The sequence below is a fragment of the Ipomoea nil genome, unplaced genomic scaffold (genome assembly GCF_001879475.1).
Source record: "Ipomoea nil cultivar Tokyo-kokei standard unplaced genomic scaffold, Asagao_1.1 scaffold1416, whole genome shotgun sequence".
In the NCBI taxonomy this organism is placed as follows: Eukaryota; Viridiplantae; Streptophyta; class Magnoliopsida; order Solanales; family Convolvulaceae; genus Ipomoea; species Ipomoea nil.
The window spans coordinates 515,622-529,982 of record NW_017617844.1 but is presented as its reverse complement, the minus strand read 5'-3'; the positions used below and the strand labels follow the sequence as shown (position 1 = coordinate 529,982).

The 14,361-nt window shown below is 32.4% G+C and overlaps 1 protein-coding gene across 3 annotated transcripts; it reads left to right on the top strand.

Annotated features, from left to right (window-relative positions):
• The first annotated feature begins 218 nt into the window (after positions 1–218).
• On the top strand, positions 219–4,612 carry LOC109186992 (pentatricopeptide repeat-containing protein At1g62260, mitochondrial). Of its 3 annotated transcripts, none has more exons than XM_019337158.1 (4): positions 219–2,750; positions 2,932–3,052; positions 3,902–3,994; positions 4,125–4,612. In XM_019337158.1, exon 1 carries the CDS (start codon positions 322–324, stop codon positions 2,350–2,352), a length of 2,031 nt encoding a protein of 676 aa, XP_019192703.1. In that variant the 5' UTR covers positions 219–321; the 3' UTR covers positions 2,353–2,750; positions 2,932–3,052; positions 3,902–3,994; positions 4,125–4,612. The 3 variants fall into 3 exon arrangements, with proteins under 3 accessions (XP_019192703.1, XP_019192702.1, XP_019192704.1); XM_019337157.1 differs by having other exon boundaries at positions 3,902–4,029; XM_019337159.1 differs by lacking the exon at positions 2,932–3,052 and having other exon boundaries at positions 3,902–4,029.
• Positions 4,613–14,361: the final 9,749 nt, after the last annotated feature.

Here is a 14,361-nt window from a genome sequence, read left to right as displayed (position 1 = left end):
ATTAAACATCTTAAATGCACGTTATGCAGCCAAAATGTCATAGTTTTATTTTTGGCTAGGATCGGATAGGATATAAAGTAACATGATTAATGGATCAAATTTTTTTTATTAATGGATCATATATTTGACCTTATTAATTAAAATTTCCACTCATCTCACATAGGCACACAAGTTTTTACCTCAAATATAAGCTCATAATTGGATTTATACTCAATAAGTCATCATTCGAAACCAATATATATATTCCCACTACAAAAAGTATATGAGTTATTAGGTTTTATAAACCTTTCCAGCAGTATATATTCTTAATAAACTCAAAAAATGGCTGTTAGCTCCAGAAATTTGAGCAGTTATAGATGCCCTCTAATGGCATTAAGGCACAGCCGACAATCCAATCGCCATAGCCGTGCAAGTGGAGCATACATTGCCAAGAAACAAACATGCCAACTGGTGAATTATTTCTCAACTTTGAAGCGCATGGTTTCTCGGGATCCGCCGGAGCTCTGGCTAGCAAACAAGAAAATCACTGAGCTAATCCGAAGCGGCCGACTTGAAGATGCAAGATTTTTGTTTGATAAGTTGAGGCACAGAAACATTGTAACGTGGAATTCGATGCTCACGGGATACATCCAACGTCGGGAAATAGCGAAAGCTCAGGACTTGTTCGATGAAATGCCTGAGCGAGACGTTGTCTCGTGGAATTTGATGATTTCTGGTTACATGTCTTTTCGCGGGAGTGCATACATAGAATATGGAAGATATTTGTTTGATCGAATGCCCATGAGAGATATCATTTCCTGGAACACAATGATCAGTGGGTATGCCAAAATTGGGAAAATAGATGAAGCGTTGAAGCTTTTTGATTGTATACCCGAGAAGAATGTAGTATCTTGGAATGCAATCATTTCCGGGCTTTTGCAGAATAGTGAGGTGAAGACTGCTATAGAATTTTTCAACAGAATGCCAAAGCGAGATGCAGCTTCTCTTTGTGCGCTTGTGTCAGGGTTGATCCAGAATGACAAATTGGATATTGCTGCAAATGTACTGTTTGATTTTCAGAAAATTGGTAATAATAGTAGTGATCTTGTTTATGCTTTTAACACCTTGATTGCTGGGTATGGTCAGAAAGGCAGGATTGATGATGCTCGCCATCTTTTCGATCAAATTCCATTTTATACTGATAAGGGTATAGGACAGTGTAAGAGATTTGAAAGGAATGTAGTATCATGGAATTCAATGATAATGTGTTATGTAAAGGCTGGGAATATGGTTTCTGCTAGGGAGCTTTTTGATCTAATGGTTGAAAAGGATACTTTTTCCTGGAACACAATGATAAGTGGTTATGTCCGTATCTCAAATATGGAAGAAGCTTCAAATCTCTTTTCTATGATGCCAAATCCAGATGCATTTTCATGGAATACGATAATCTCAGGGTATGCACAGGGAGGCAAGTTGGAACTTGCTTGTGACTTTTTCCAAAGAATGCCCCATAAGAATTGTGTCTCCTGGAATTCTATGATAGTAGCATATGAGAGAAATGCAGACTACAAAGGAGCAATAAGACTTTTAATTCAGATGCAATTCGCAGGAGAAAAACCTGATCGGCACACATTATCTTCGCTTCTAGGCATTTGTGCAGAAACTGTAGCTCTGTGTCTTGGCATGCAGATTCATCAGTTGGTAACAAAGACTGTCATTCCTGATGTACCGCTAAACAACTCCCTCATTACTATGTATGCCAGATGTGGGGCTATAATGGAAGCAAGATCCATTTTTGACAGGATGAAATTTTGCAAAGATGTAATCTCTTGGAATGCTATGATTGGAGGGTATGCATCCCATGGTTTGGCTACCGAAGCATTTGAACTTTTTGACAGAATGAAGGAACTTAAAATGAAACCGACCTATATCACATTTATTGCAGTTCTTTCTGCATGTGCTCATGCAGGTTTGGTGGAGGAAGGCCGTTTCCACTTCAAATCCATGGTTGATGAATTTGGTATCGAACCAAGACTGGAGCATTTTGCCTCTCTTGTGGATATTGTAGGTCGTCATGGACGAATTGAAGAGGCCATGGACATAGTAAAAAATATGCCCGTGGAACCAGATAAGATTGTCTGGGGGGCATTATTGGGTGCTTGCAGAGTGCATAATAATCTGGAGTTTGCACAAACAGCAGCTGAAGCGTTAATGCAGCTTGAACCGGAAAGCTCTGGCCCTTATATGTTACTATACAATATGTATATGGAAGCTGGAAGATTGGATGATGCCAATGAGGTCAGGATGAGGAGGGAGAGAAATAGTGTAAAGAAAGAACCAGCCTACAGCATGGTTAATTCTATCTATCCATAATAAACTTTATCTAATTGAAAATCATGTTACAATAATTAATTGTGGCATGAGATGTCTATACATTTGGCTACACCATCATGTTAGAAGATGGCGATTGCTCAACACAAGGAGTTGCGGAGTGGGAATTTGTTTTTCATTAACTGGGAGTGAAGTTGATTTTGTCAGCAATTGAGGGCTTTTCTTTTTGGTTTCATGGCCCCCGACATCTGATAGTCACACTACTCTGGAGCTGAGCTATTGTTAGATCCCATTTGGATGGAGTTCTCCCACCTATTGCTCTTTTCACAAGGCTCCAACCCAACTAAATTCCTTTAACCTGGCCCAGTGGTCATTCATAGCCTATGGTGTCTCAGTAAATATGACAATCATGGATAATGCTCTCAATGATCCACTTCAAGGTAGGCACTACCGATATTTCTGGGGTTACATATCATTATTTTCTTTCAAGTTACAATATTTTTCCATTTTTTTGGGGTAAATAATGTACTCCATTATATTTGTTCGAAGTTTGAACCTTTGTTAGGTAGTTTTTGTGACAGGCATACATCTCATTATTTTTGTATCATATTATGTTTTCAGTTTTTGGCACAGAGATAATGCTGGAGCATCTCACAGTTTCTCCCTAAGCTCTAAATTTTCAGACTATAGCCATCTTCATATTCATCTAAACCAAATTGAAGAATGCCAATGTTTTATGTTGGTAATATTCCTACATTGTTTTCGACTTATGAAGTGTATTTTCAATTTTTTGTTACTTGGACCAAAATTTTAAAAAAAATGGGTAAAAAATGCATTTATGAATTTTTTATCAATTAGGGTCAGAAATGTGTTTTCAAATTTTTGATTAATTAAGAAACGTGTGAAATTTTTTGGAAACTTTAGATTAATTAAGAAATGAGACAAAAATGTTTGCATAGTTAAAACAGTGAACACTATTTGATCTTCACTGAGTTCCTATATAACATAATCTTAAATTGAAAAGAGTTTTATTACATAAAGTAAGTAATATGCATTTAGTATTATTAGTCTTAAATTGGTAGTCACACTATTTTTTTTTTTATCTTGACAATCCCATCAATTTGGCCATGTTTGCTGAGCCACTAAGTTGTCGTGATTTACATCCCTACCAAATGCTCTGTGGGGGGCCTTGGGTTGGGGATTCAACCTTTTGGGGGGAAGAATACCATCATATTTTCATGGTGGGTTGGTTGCATTTAAGACATACATTAGAGTGCCAACTATCATGTAGTGTGATGACATTATGGTTACCATTCCAAATAGGTGGTCATAGGTTCGAACTCTGGTGGTTTAGTGCTAGGGGGAGATGGCAGTTTAGGGGGTCCTGAAATTGAGTGTGATTGTGCTTATGAAACTGTTGCACTGCAGATACCAATATGGGTTCATGTTAAAACACAGAATACTTGAGTATTGAGAAAGTTTACATTACTGAAAATGTGGTTGTGTGTTGTTTATATTGCATATATTACTGCTGTGCAAAGTCCTGATTCCTAGTATGGGTACATTTAAACTGTGGGCTGTTGTTGCACAGGGCAAAAGAGGCACCACGAGCAAGTGGATTGCGAAACTGGAAGGGACAAGCCTTCTTGCAAGTGTATCATAAACTATTTGACACCCATGCATGGTCAACAATTTGTTCTTTTTTGCTAGTACTGTCTTGTACGTTTTCTAACACGCACATACACAATATAATAAACAGTAATGTAGAACTATAAGTATTTTGCTCACCTCTGGTTTTTGATTGCTAATGGCAGAAAGATCTCCTGTCTGCATATCTCGAGAGAGCAGGCCAAGTAGTGAGGGCAGCGACTGTGCGCAACTTGAAGCCAAGAAGGATGAGGATGTTGTGGCGAGACAGCACCAACAAAGAGGACTGCGCCATCTATGCCATGCGACATATGCAAATGTACATGGGTAAATGGAGCAAGGGCTGGGAGTGTGGTCTCGAAAAAGGAAACCGGCAAGAGTTAAGAAACCTACACGACATACTCATGGCTGATATAAACACGCACAGAGATACAATTGCCACACGCACAGCTGAATGCGATAGAAGAATTAAGAACAGGATCCCGTAGTGAGCCCTTAGGTGCCGTTGGGCTGTAGGAGTATGAACTGTTTTTTGCTGGACAATTCTTAGTTGGTAATTTAAATTAAGATAGACAATGGGTAACAATGTGTCGTCGTTAAAAACGTGTTGGTAGCGTAGAGACCATTTTTGGCATTCCTGTGGTTCTTATTTTCACAATGTTTTGCATGTTTATGGTTAGTTGGAGTAATGTCTCGTACAGACCTTGGTTGCACAGCTCTCAAACATGAGTTGCACCCTTTTGGTACACTTATGGGAAGTTGCGAAAAGTAAATAAATATTTATAAAATACAAGAACTTGTGTGAGACCGTCTCACAGGTCTCAATCCATGAGACGGGTCGGATCTTTGATTTTGAGATCAAATATCTGACTCATTAATCAAAGATTTGACCTATTAATAAAAAAATCTACTGATTGAAACCCGTGAGACGGTCTCACACAACTAAAATGTTTTGCGTATTTGTGGCTAGTTGAATTTATGTTTCGTGAACACATTGGTTGCACAGCTCTCGTACCTGATTTGCACCAGTTTTGTGATTAGCAGATACACCTAAGATTTGCGTAAGTAACACACTGTTCCTGTAGTATTTAGGATAATATACATGGATCGATACATCTGTGTAGTTACACCGATGAATGAATAAAGTTGCACAGGTGGGTTATATGGGGTGAATGTTAGTGTAAATGGGGGTCGATTAGTTTGCACCACTCAGCACTCAAACCTGATTTGCATCAGTTTTGTGATTAGCAGACGCACCTAAGATTCGCCTAAATTACATCACTTTTTTTTTTCCTTTCAAAAAAAAAAAAAAAGGAATTCACTTTTTACTGTTTACTGTTTAGTATTTACAATTTGAATTTAAAATTTAGTTTTTTCCATTGATTTTTAAAAATTTATTTAAGTTTGCATATTTAGTTGTTATTACAAATTATATATTTAAGTGTTCAATTTGTCAAGTGAAGTTGACAATAATTATGAAAATGTCACTACATTTTTTTTTAAATATGATTTGATCTGTTCAATTTTAACAGCTTTGAGATTGGTTATTAATTTTCTCTTGGAAATGTGTTCTAATTGGATCATTAGTGTTTTATATATATATATAAATATATATATATATATATATATATATATATATATATATATTTATATTTCATATTTGGCCTGACTCTTAGTTAGTTCCAACAGTCCCCAACCTTTGCCCATAGGAAAGGAAACAAGATCCTTTCTAGCTGCAAAAAGGGGAGAGGAAAACCTCTAAGACCTTTCCACTTACCGTAAATGACCCTCAGAAAATTTAGTCCAAAAACATTTAAGTTTAAACTGATAACGAGGGTATATATTTAATATTTATATATTACGAACTGCATGTGGAAAAAAAAAAACAAACAAACAAAAAAAAAACAAAATTAAAAAAACAAGCGAAAGTTTAACCCTATGGATCAAATTAACGTTTAAAATAATTGAGAAATTAAAATTTAAAAATTGACAATAAAAGATCAAATTATATAATGTAATAAGAACAATAATGGACCCAAAAAGATATAATTTTTCCAATAACATATTTTGGCCATTGTACATCATATTGTAGGAAAGATTTTGAAAGATATGAAGTGTGATCGTGGCCCAATCTTTAATGTTTAGGCCAAATTTTCATCCATTTTCTATAGTCAATGGAGACAACTTTTTCATCTTTTTCCATTTTGTAAGCTAAGGGTCAATTGCTAGTGCTCTGATTTGAAGTATATGCATGCTTTGCTGCCAAAGAACTTTCTTCTTTGTACTTGACTTTTAATATCATCTTGACACCTTTGCAAAAACCTTCATGCGCATTTCCAAAATACAAAAATAAAATAAAATAATAATAAAAAATTGAGCGGGATATAGATGATGGAAAGTACATAACTCATGATAAATACAATTTTTTTTCATATGACACCCGATATCCTCACTACAATAATATTAATTCAAACACGATTCTAGTCATATTAGTTGAGTTTGACTTTTACCCTAAGTAAAACTTAACACAGAACTCTTTAACATAACGTACTATTTACAAAGTTCAAACCTTTAACCTTACAGTTACATGAGCACAAATCGAGAAATTATCTTTTATATTCATTATAATATAATTTATGAATTAAAAATATTTTTTCCCCTCAGAATTTTATCTTTAATGTTTAGCCCATGATATGACATGATCAGTAAAGATAAAGACAAAAAAAAATCATTATATTCATTAATTATCTGTGAATTAATTGATTTCACTATGAGTTAACAAGATAAAGAGATATCATTAAAAGAGTTCATTTGATAATTAAATACAAAAAAAAAAAGTGTAATAAAATAATGATATGTTAGGAAGTAATTTGAGGAAAGGAGTATATATATCATGACTCTTATAAATTGTCTGATTACAAATTATATTTGGTCTAAATTCTAAACTACTTTTGTATAACAAATTATATGTTTTGTGACAACAAAATATCATAATCTTTCAAATTTATTGATTATTTATAAATTGATCGATTTTGTCATAAATTTATTAATTTGGATTCATATAATATTGAATTATGTAGGTGATGATGCGTCATATCCTTTAATTTATACATTATATTATGGCCTATATAGGGTAATAGGGTACAATGGCATTAAATTTTGTAGGTTTGAAGTCAACTAATTAAGTAATTGCTTTATGTGAAATTTCAACTTTAATTTGTCAAATTTCAAACAATGAGCTGAGTGGGGGACAGGAGTTTGTGTGGCTATGGATGTTTCATGTTGTGTGCCACTAGAAGTTGAAATCTTCTTGCTTTATTAATTTTTTCTCCAATGCCATACATTAAAATTAACTTGTGTCATTGTTTGATGTCAACTCCTCTACCATAGTGGCTTTTATAATGAAAGAGAGATTCATGCTTTTGGATTTTTTAAAAAGATTTTGATGGGAAAATACATTTCTCCAAATTATGAGATATAAATATAAAAGAACTGCAAAAGAAGAATAGATAACAAATATACAAATTTAATGTAAAAATCATAATAGTGAAAACTATGAGTCGATTATGACTATAAAGTAGAAGGGAGAGAAGTTATTGTTGAAACTCGGAGTCCTATATTTTGCTGGTTTTTGAATTCCTTTATACTCCCTCCGTCCCGAATTGGTTGTCTCATTTGCTTTTTGCACGCTTTTTAAGGAATTAAAGTAAATGTTATGTATTTTCCAATTATGCCCTTCACTTTTTCACTTTTGGGAATAAAAGCAAAAGTCATAAGGGTAATTTGGGAAAAAGTAGAATGATGGTGATGTTCAATTTTGGAAAGAGGACAACATTTTGGGACAAACTAAAAAGGAAAGTAAGACATGCAAAATGGGACAGAGGGAGTACTATTTTTCCGTGTCAATTATAATAGCTTCCAACATTTCTTTGTTCTTAAGTCTCAAATTAATTTTCTTTAATTATTCCCATTTATTATTGGCTCTTAATATAATTATTATATTATAACTGTGACTCTCGCAAATGGGAGGTCGCCTCAGGTTCGAATTTCAATGGAGATATTGATTCTTTGTGCTTCAGTAGGTTGAAAAAGTATGTATGGACAAATACTATATTGTAACAAAGTCAATAGAATTCAAAAAGAAAAAAGAGTCCTCCCACCCTCCAATATGGTATCTATCATGCTTTGTTGCAAATTATAGTATATTATATTCTTGAATCTCAACACTAATAACCATTCGTTTAAGTGAATGAAACTTGATTTTACTTATTTGTTGCGTGTTTATATATTAACAAAATAACAAGTATTACGATTCGATAACTTTTCAATTTGGATTATTTGAAGTTTTATAAAAGTATTGAATACTAAAACATTATAATACAAAATAAAAGATTTGCCTAGCAGGGTTAGTTCAATTAGTTTGACCAATCACCCTAAAGCTTTATTCCAACAACAATGTAAGGGATTCGAATTCCATTGAGAAGCGAGCCCCCTCCGCGGGGAGGGGGGGGGGGTTCATTTAAAGATGTTGATCGATTAGAGGTAATGAAAACTCTTTGTACGCAGAGTGTGTATAGGCAAAGGGTAGAGACCTGGAGACTAATGGATTGACCCACAATTTATCTTTTCTAGCGACTCTTGGTATAGGTTCTGGGAGTTTAAGATTAGTCTATTCCTTCAAAAAAAAAAAAAAAAAAAGATTAGTCTATTGTAAGCTATGAAAACTAATGTATAAAAGAAAAGAATTTTTTTTTTTTTAAAGAAAAAACTACTGTATTTATATAAAATATTGTCTTAAATGATGTGGTTATGACAATGGTTGGAACTCTTCAAATTCATTATCTATTAATTAAACCTACTACAAATTAATCAGATTAAATTATGTCATGATTCGGCGTAAAGGATTCGAGAAAAGCAACAATACCTATTGTGCATTGTTGAAAGGTTAACGTTTGCCATAATTATTTTTGGAGCATTTCATGTCTTGACCCGTAATGGAAATATATAGCATGCATATATATACGCCCTCACACATATTAATGAATGTATTCAAATTCTATAATCAACACATGATAAATGACCTTTACAATCTCTTTTATTTCTTCTCGATTTTTTTAAAAATTCCAGTTATAAAATGGAGTGATGGATTAAATTAATCTGGATAGTCCGGATTAGTTAACCCAATAATAATAGATAAATGGATAAAGGTGGATAATATAATGGGAAAGACAAGGAATATATGCCAAATCTTGTATTAAGAAATGTTGTAAGATGATTACAAGTGAATATGCGATTTGATAATAAAGATGATGATGTCTTAACAAGACAACTACAGTAGTATTTATACTCAAGAGCCTCCTAACCGCCCCCTAAAAAGGAAGAGTTTGTTGCAACTACTTGGGCAGTGCCTAGCCCCAAGGTCAGGCCCCCACCCGATGCCGTCGACCGAGGCCTTGGGCCGGGGCCCAAGCCGAGGCCTAGGTCGAGCCTAAGGCTCGGCCTAGGTGGCCAGGGGTGCAATGCGGGCTCCGCCCCGAGACCTCGGGTCCAAACGAACCCATCTTGCTTCACTCTAACGGATCAATTTGCTCTTGGTCCATCTCCCATATATCCATCATAGAGTTTGGAGAAGGTAATAACTTTTTCCATTACTAACAAATTTGAATTTAATAGCAGAATAACTAACAAATATACAAACAAACAAAGTAATCAGAATTAAATCTAATACCATGATGCAAAAGTCATGAATCAAACATCACTTTTCTTTTTTTTTTGACTGAGTATATTTGAGGTTGTGCATTGAGTAAACTACGTTCATGCATGTATAATGGGCTCGAGCAAGATGGTCTTGTCAAGAATCAAACTCATGACCTTCTTGTATGAGAATCATGCTCAGACACCTCTGGGATTTGATGGGGAAGTTTTTTAATTTTGTTTTAATATATAAATATAAATAAATAAATAAATAAATATATATATATATATATATATATATATATATATATATTTTGGAGAACATTTATAGACTTATTGATATGATGAAGAAGAACGAGGAGATCATGTAGGTTTGGTCAACTTGTACAAATGCAAAGAAAGAAGAAGAAAAAACAAAACTATATAATGTGTGAAAAGAAAGTTGATGAGGACAAAGGGTGGGAATATGTTAATTGTATATAGTATGGTCGGCAGATGAAAATAAAATTGCTTCTCATCATCATTACCTCCAATGAATCTTTCTATAATAATAGTCTATGAAAACAAAATAAAATGTAAGATATATATGACAGGCGTTGAAACATGATACCTTTGGAGGCCTATTGGTTTACAATATCATGTTACATCCTTATATATGTTCGGTGCTGATCGATGCTTATTTTTATTTGACTAAGGAAAAATGTCACTTTTTTCTCATGTGTTATATATTTATAATATTTTTTCTCTCTGAATTATTTAAATTTCAGTTTTTTTTTGATATGTTAAATAAACATATTTACTTTTAAAATAAATATTTTTTCTGTCTCATTCTATCTGTCATACTTAATATTCATTGGTCAAATCAACTCTTTCTTCTTTGTTTATTTTCTTTATTATTTTTTATTTGTTTTTAAATTTGATTTTTTTTTTGTGTTTAATAGTAATTTAAGTGTAATTTCGAAATATATAAATTTCGTATATTAATACTAAACTTAATATTATGAAAAATTGAATTAAAAATAACTTCAGTCATACATCGTTAACCGAACAGACACATAAAATGGGAAGGAGGGAGTATTTCATTTATTTTTCTTTTCCAACAAATTATAACCACGATTTGGTTCAAACCGAACAGACACTATAGGCTATAGCAACCAAACAGAAATGTTATGATAACAATTTAGAACCGAAACCCGATATTTAGAGTTTATTAAAATCGCGAACCGAAACTGTCAGTTCATGTTCTGAATTGAAAAAATAAAATACATTAATTATTGAATTTAGAATATTTTAAAAATAAAAAAAATAAAATTTTAAAAGAAAGTTTGAACCAGCAGTTCAAATTGGATCTGAAACAGTGAACCGACGGTTCAAAATCAAATCAAATCGCAGTTATATATACTTATATGTGAGAATAAGAATAAATGCGGAAAAGGACACACACTATTTGCAAATATTATAATTCAAATTTTAAGCTAATACTAGTAGTTGTTTCGATTCGAACTTCCGGTTCACAGTTCAAGATCCAGTTTTTTCAGTTCATGATTTTAATGAATTGAAACCCAAATATTGGGTTCTGGTTCTGAATCATAAACGAAAAACTTTAATTTGATTGCTATTGTGTCCGTTTCAGTTCGAACTGAACCGTGATCATCCCTACGTATAAGCAATAATTTGTTAAAGAACAGCGGCAGTGTGGGAGCAGACTCTCAAAGTGAGGGGGGCTCCTTGTGCGCAGTGAGCACCGGTCTAGCCTCTGTGATTCATGTTCAGTTGAGTCACCATGATTTACATCCTCCCAAATGCTTTGTTGGGCCGGGGTGTGGGGGCCCTTAGGGTTGGAGTTCAACCTTTTGGAAGAATAATTTGTTAAAGAAGATAAATAAATAAAATATTTATTTTAAAGGTAGAAATATCAATTTAATATATCAGGGAGAAAACCGTCACTTTTACAATAATTGAGGGGTCTAATATAGATACATGAATAATTCAGGAAGAAAAATGTTATAAGCATATAATTCAGCGGAGAAAAAGTGTCATTTTCCCTTTATTAATTTATGTTTCGATTTAATCATGAATAACTAATTTGTCTAAAATGTTATGACATAAATTTTAGGAAAAATAATATTTTTCATCGTTATATTTATACGAAACAGTGGTTCAAATTCTTTCATTGGCATTATTGATCTTCCAATATTTTATAAAGTAGCAATAATTTCGATCCCTCACCAACAAATTTCATTTAAAATTCGTAATTTTTTTGCATTGTAAGTGAGGAACCTATTAAATAGTATTGGGACAAAATTGTAATTTGCAATTTTAAACCATTTACGTCTTTGTTATTAATAAGTCAAGAAACTAAAACAAATAAAATTGTCACATGGTAAAGAGTGACCAAAACTGCCATATTGTGAAAAATTAAATGGTCAATAATGCTAATGTTAACACTAAATTCGTGAAATCGCTATTTCATATAAATATCAAGATATAAATATAATCTTATCTAATCCTAATAAGTAACGCATTAAAATAGAAACTAAAATGAAATGAAGGATTCATTGCTATCCTACTCGACGTGTAGCATACACATATACATCAAGAGGCAAACTTATATGCAGAGTTGCTAACTAGTTAGCCGGCGTCGAACTATGGTAACGAGAATTAAAATTTGTTGTCAGTACGTGCTTACTCAATTGTTCAGTAAGTAGTATTTGGGAAAAGAGACCAATGTTTAAATCTCGGTAGTAGCAGTGTGAAAATTATGCCTAAAATGGGCAGATCCTTGTGCACACGGCATTTGACTCAGTCTGTTAAACTGTTGAGTCACCATGATTTATATCCTCTTAAATTCTCTATTGAATCGGAGTGTGGAGATCTCTAAAATTGGAGATTAAGTTTTTGGGAGAAGAGAATTAGAATTTGCAATTTTGAAAGCAACACCCCACCCCCACCCACAACCAATCAATCATCAATATTGTAAAAGCAAATGGATTGGAGTGAGCATAAACGCACAAGTCATTTTCAATATGGTTCTTTTTGGCTGGAAGTTTAAGCAAGATATATATGAACGACCACAAACTCCAACCAGCAAAGATATGCATTTTCCCAAGTTACTATCAACCTAGTAATTCTTGTCATTTTCTTGCTTTTTTTTTTTTTTATTTTTTTTTTAAAGAAACTAATATTGTCTTTGCTCTCTGTTTTGGAAGCTATTATTTTGCAACTACCCTTCTTTAAGCATCTTATCTGCTATCCACAGTTTTTTTTTTTAAATAAATATTTTCACCCTTTTTAACTACAAATTTAGTACAAAAATAATGTTTTTAAAAAATAATACTCAAGTTTTAAATTTAATTTTTTACCTAATCTCATTTTATGCATACAGTTCAGCTAATAAAACTTTATTCAAGTTATTTACAATTTATTTTTTTAAAAAAAATATTTAGTGTTCAAAATCAATTTGTGTACCCCATCATATTTTATGTCTATACTACCCCTAGTTTGCCTAATGAAACTTTATTTAAATTATTTACAATTAAAATTAAAAAATATTTTGTTTTGTATATAAAATTTACATATTTAACTAGAAAGTGTATTATATATATATATATATATATATATATATATATATATATATATACACACTCTTTCTACTTGAGGCAACTCATTTTGATATATAAAAATTATATTAAAAATACTATTATATATTTTAAAAAATAAAAAGACATTAAATAAAATGAGCGAAGAAAAAACAATTGGTTTAACCAATGAATAGTAAGGTAAAATGAAATCGATGGGGGTATTTAATAGTATTTTAATGTACTTTTTAAATATATGTATTTTTTTTAAAAAAATATAATTATAAATAATATAATAATTGCCCTTCCCCCAACACTTTGATATACTTATTAAATACTCCGTAATTCGGATTAATGTTTTTTAACGAATGAAACAACCTTAATATATAATGGTCGAACTACAATTAAACTCATTCATATATATATATATATATATATATATATATATATATATAAGACTAATAAGAGAACTCTCCGAATACATTTTATTTCATTAAAAAAAGCTTAAAACCAAAACTTTATGTGTTCGTATACTTTCGAACCAATAACGCCTCCACTATTTCTCAACCTACTAAAACACAAAGAACCAAGAACGCCTCCACTGAGGCTTGAACTCATAATCTTCCAAATAAAAGTCCAACCCGGGTACCATTAGACCACATAGTCCTAGTCAAACCAAAACCAAAACTTTATTTTTTTAAAAACCAAAACTTTATTATTATTTTTTTTTAAAAAAAACTAAATTTATTTTATTAAAACCATAGACCACAAGTCTTTGATGATTATTACGTCCACTTGCACTCTTAATTTTCCCAACCTGGACCAACTCTTATCCTAAAGTTGCATAAAAACAAACCTCATTCTAATAATTATTATTTTTTTTTAAGAAGAAGAATTGGACCGACCAATTATATTGAAAGTGTGAGCTATTATTTAGTCTTATTTTTCATGAAAAAAATACATAAGATCTGTAGTTGTTTGTTTCCATTAATTTTGTCACTGTCCAAAATTGACCGGCACCAATTAACGTCGTTGTCTGAGGTTGTCAAGAAAACTCCATTTTCACACTACCTCATTGCCATCCCCACGTTTTCAGTTATGTATATATACTCTCTCCTCCAATCATATTTAA

Coding starts and splice junctions, on each gene's coding strand:
- LOC109186992 (XM_019337159.1), top strand. CDS start 322: ATGGCTGTTAGCTCCAGAAATTTGAGCAGTTATAGATGCCCTCTAATG.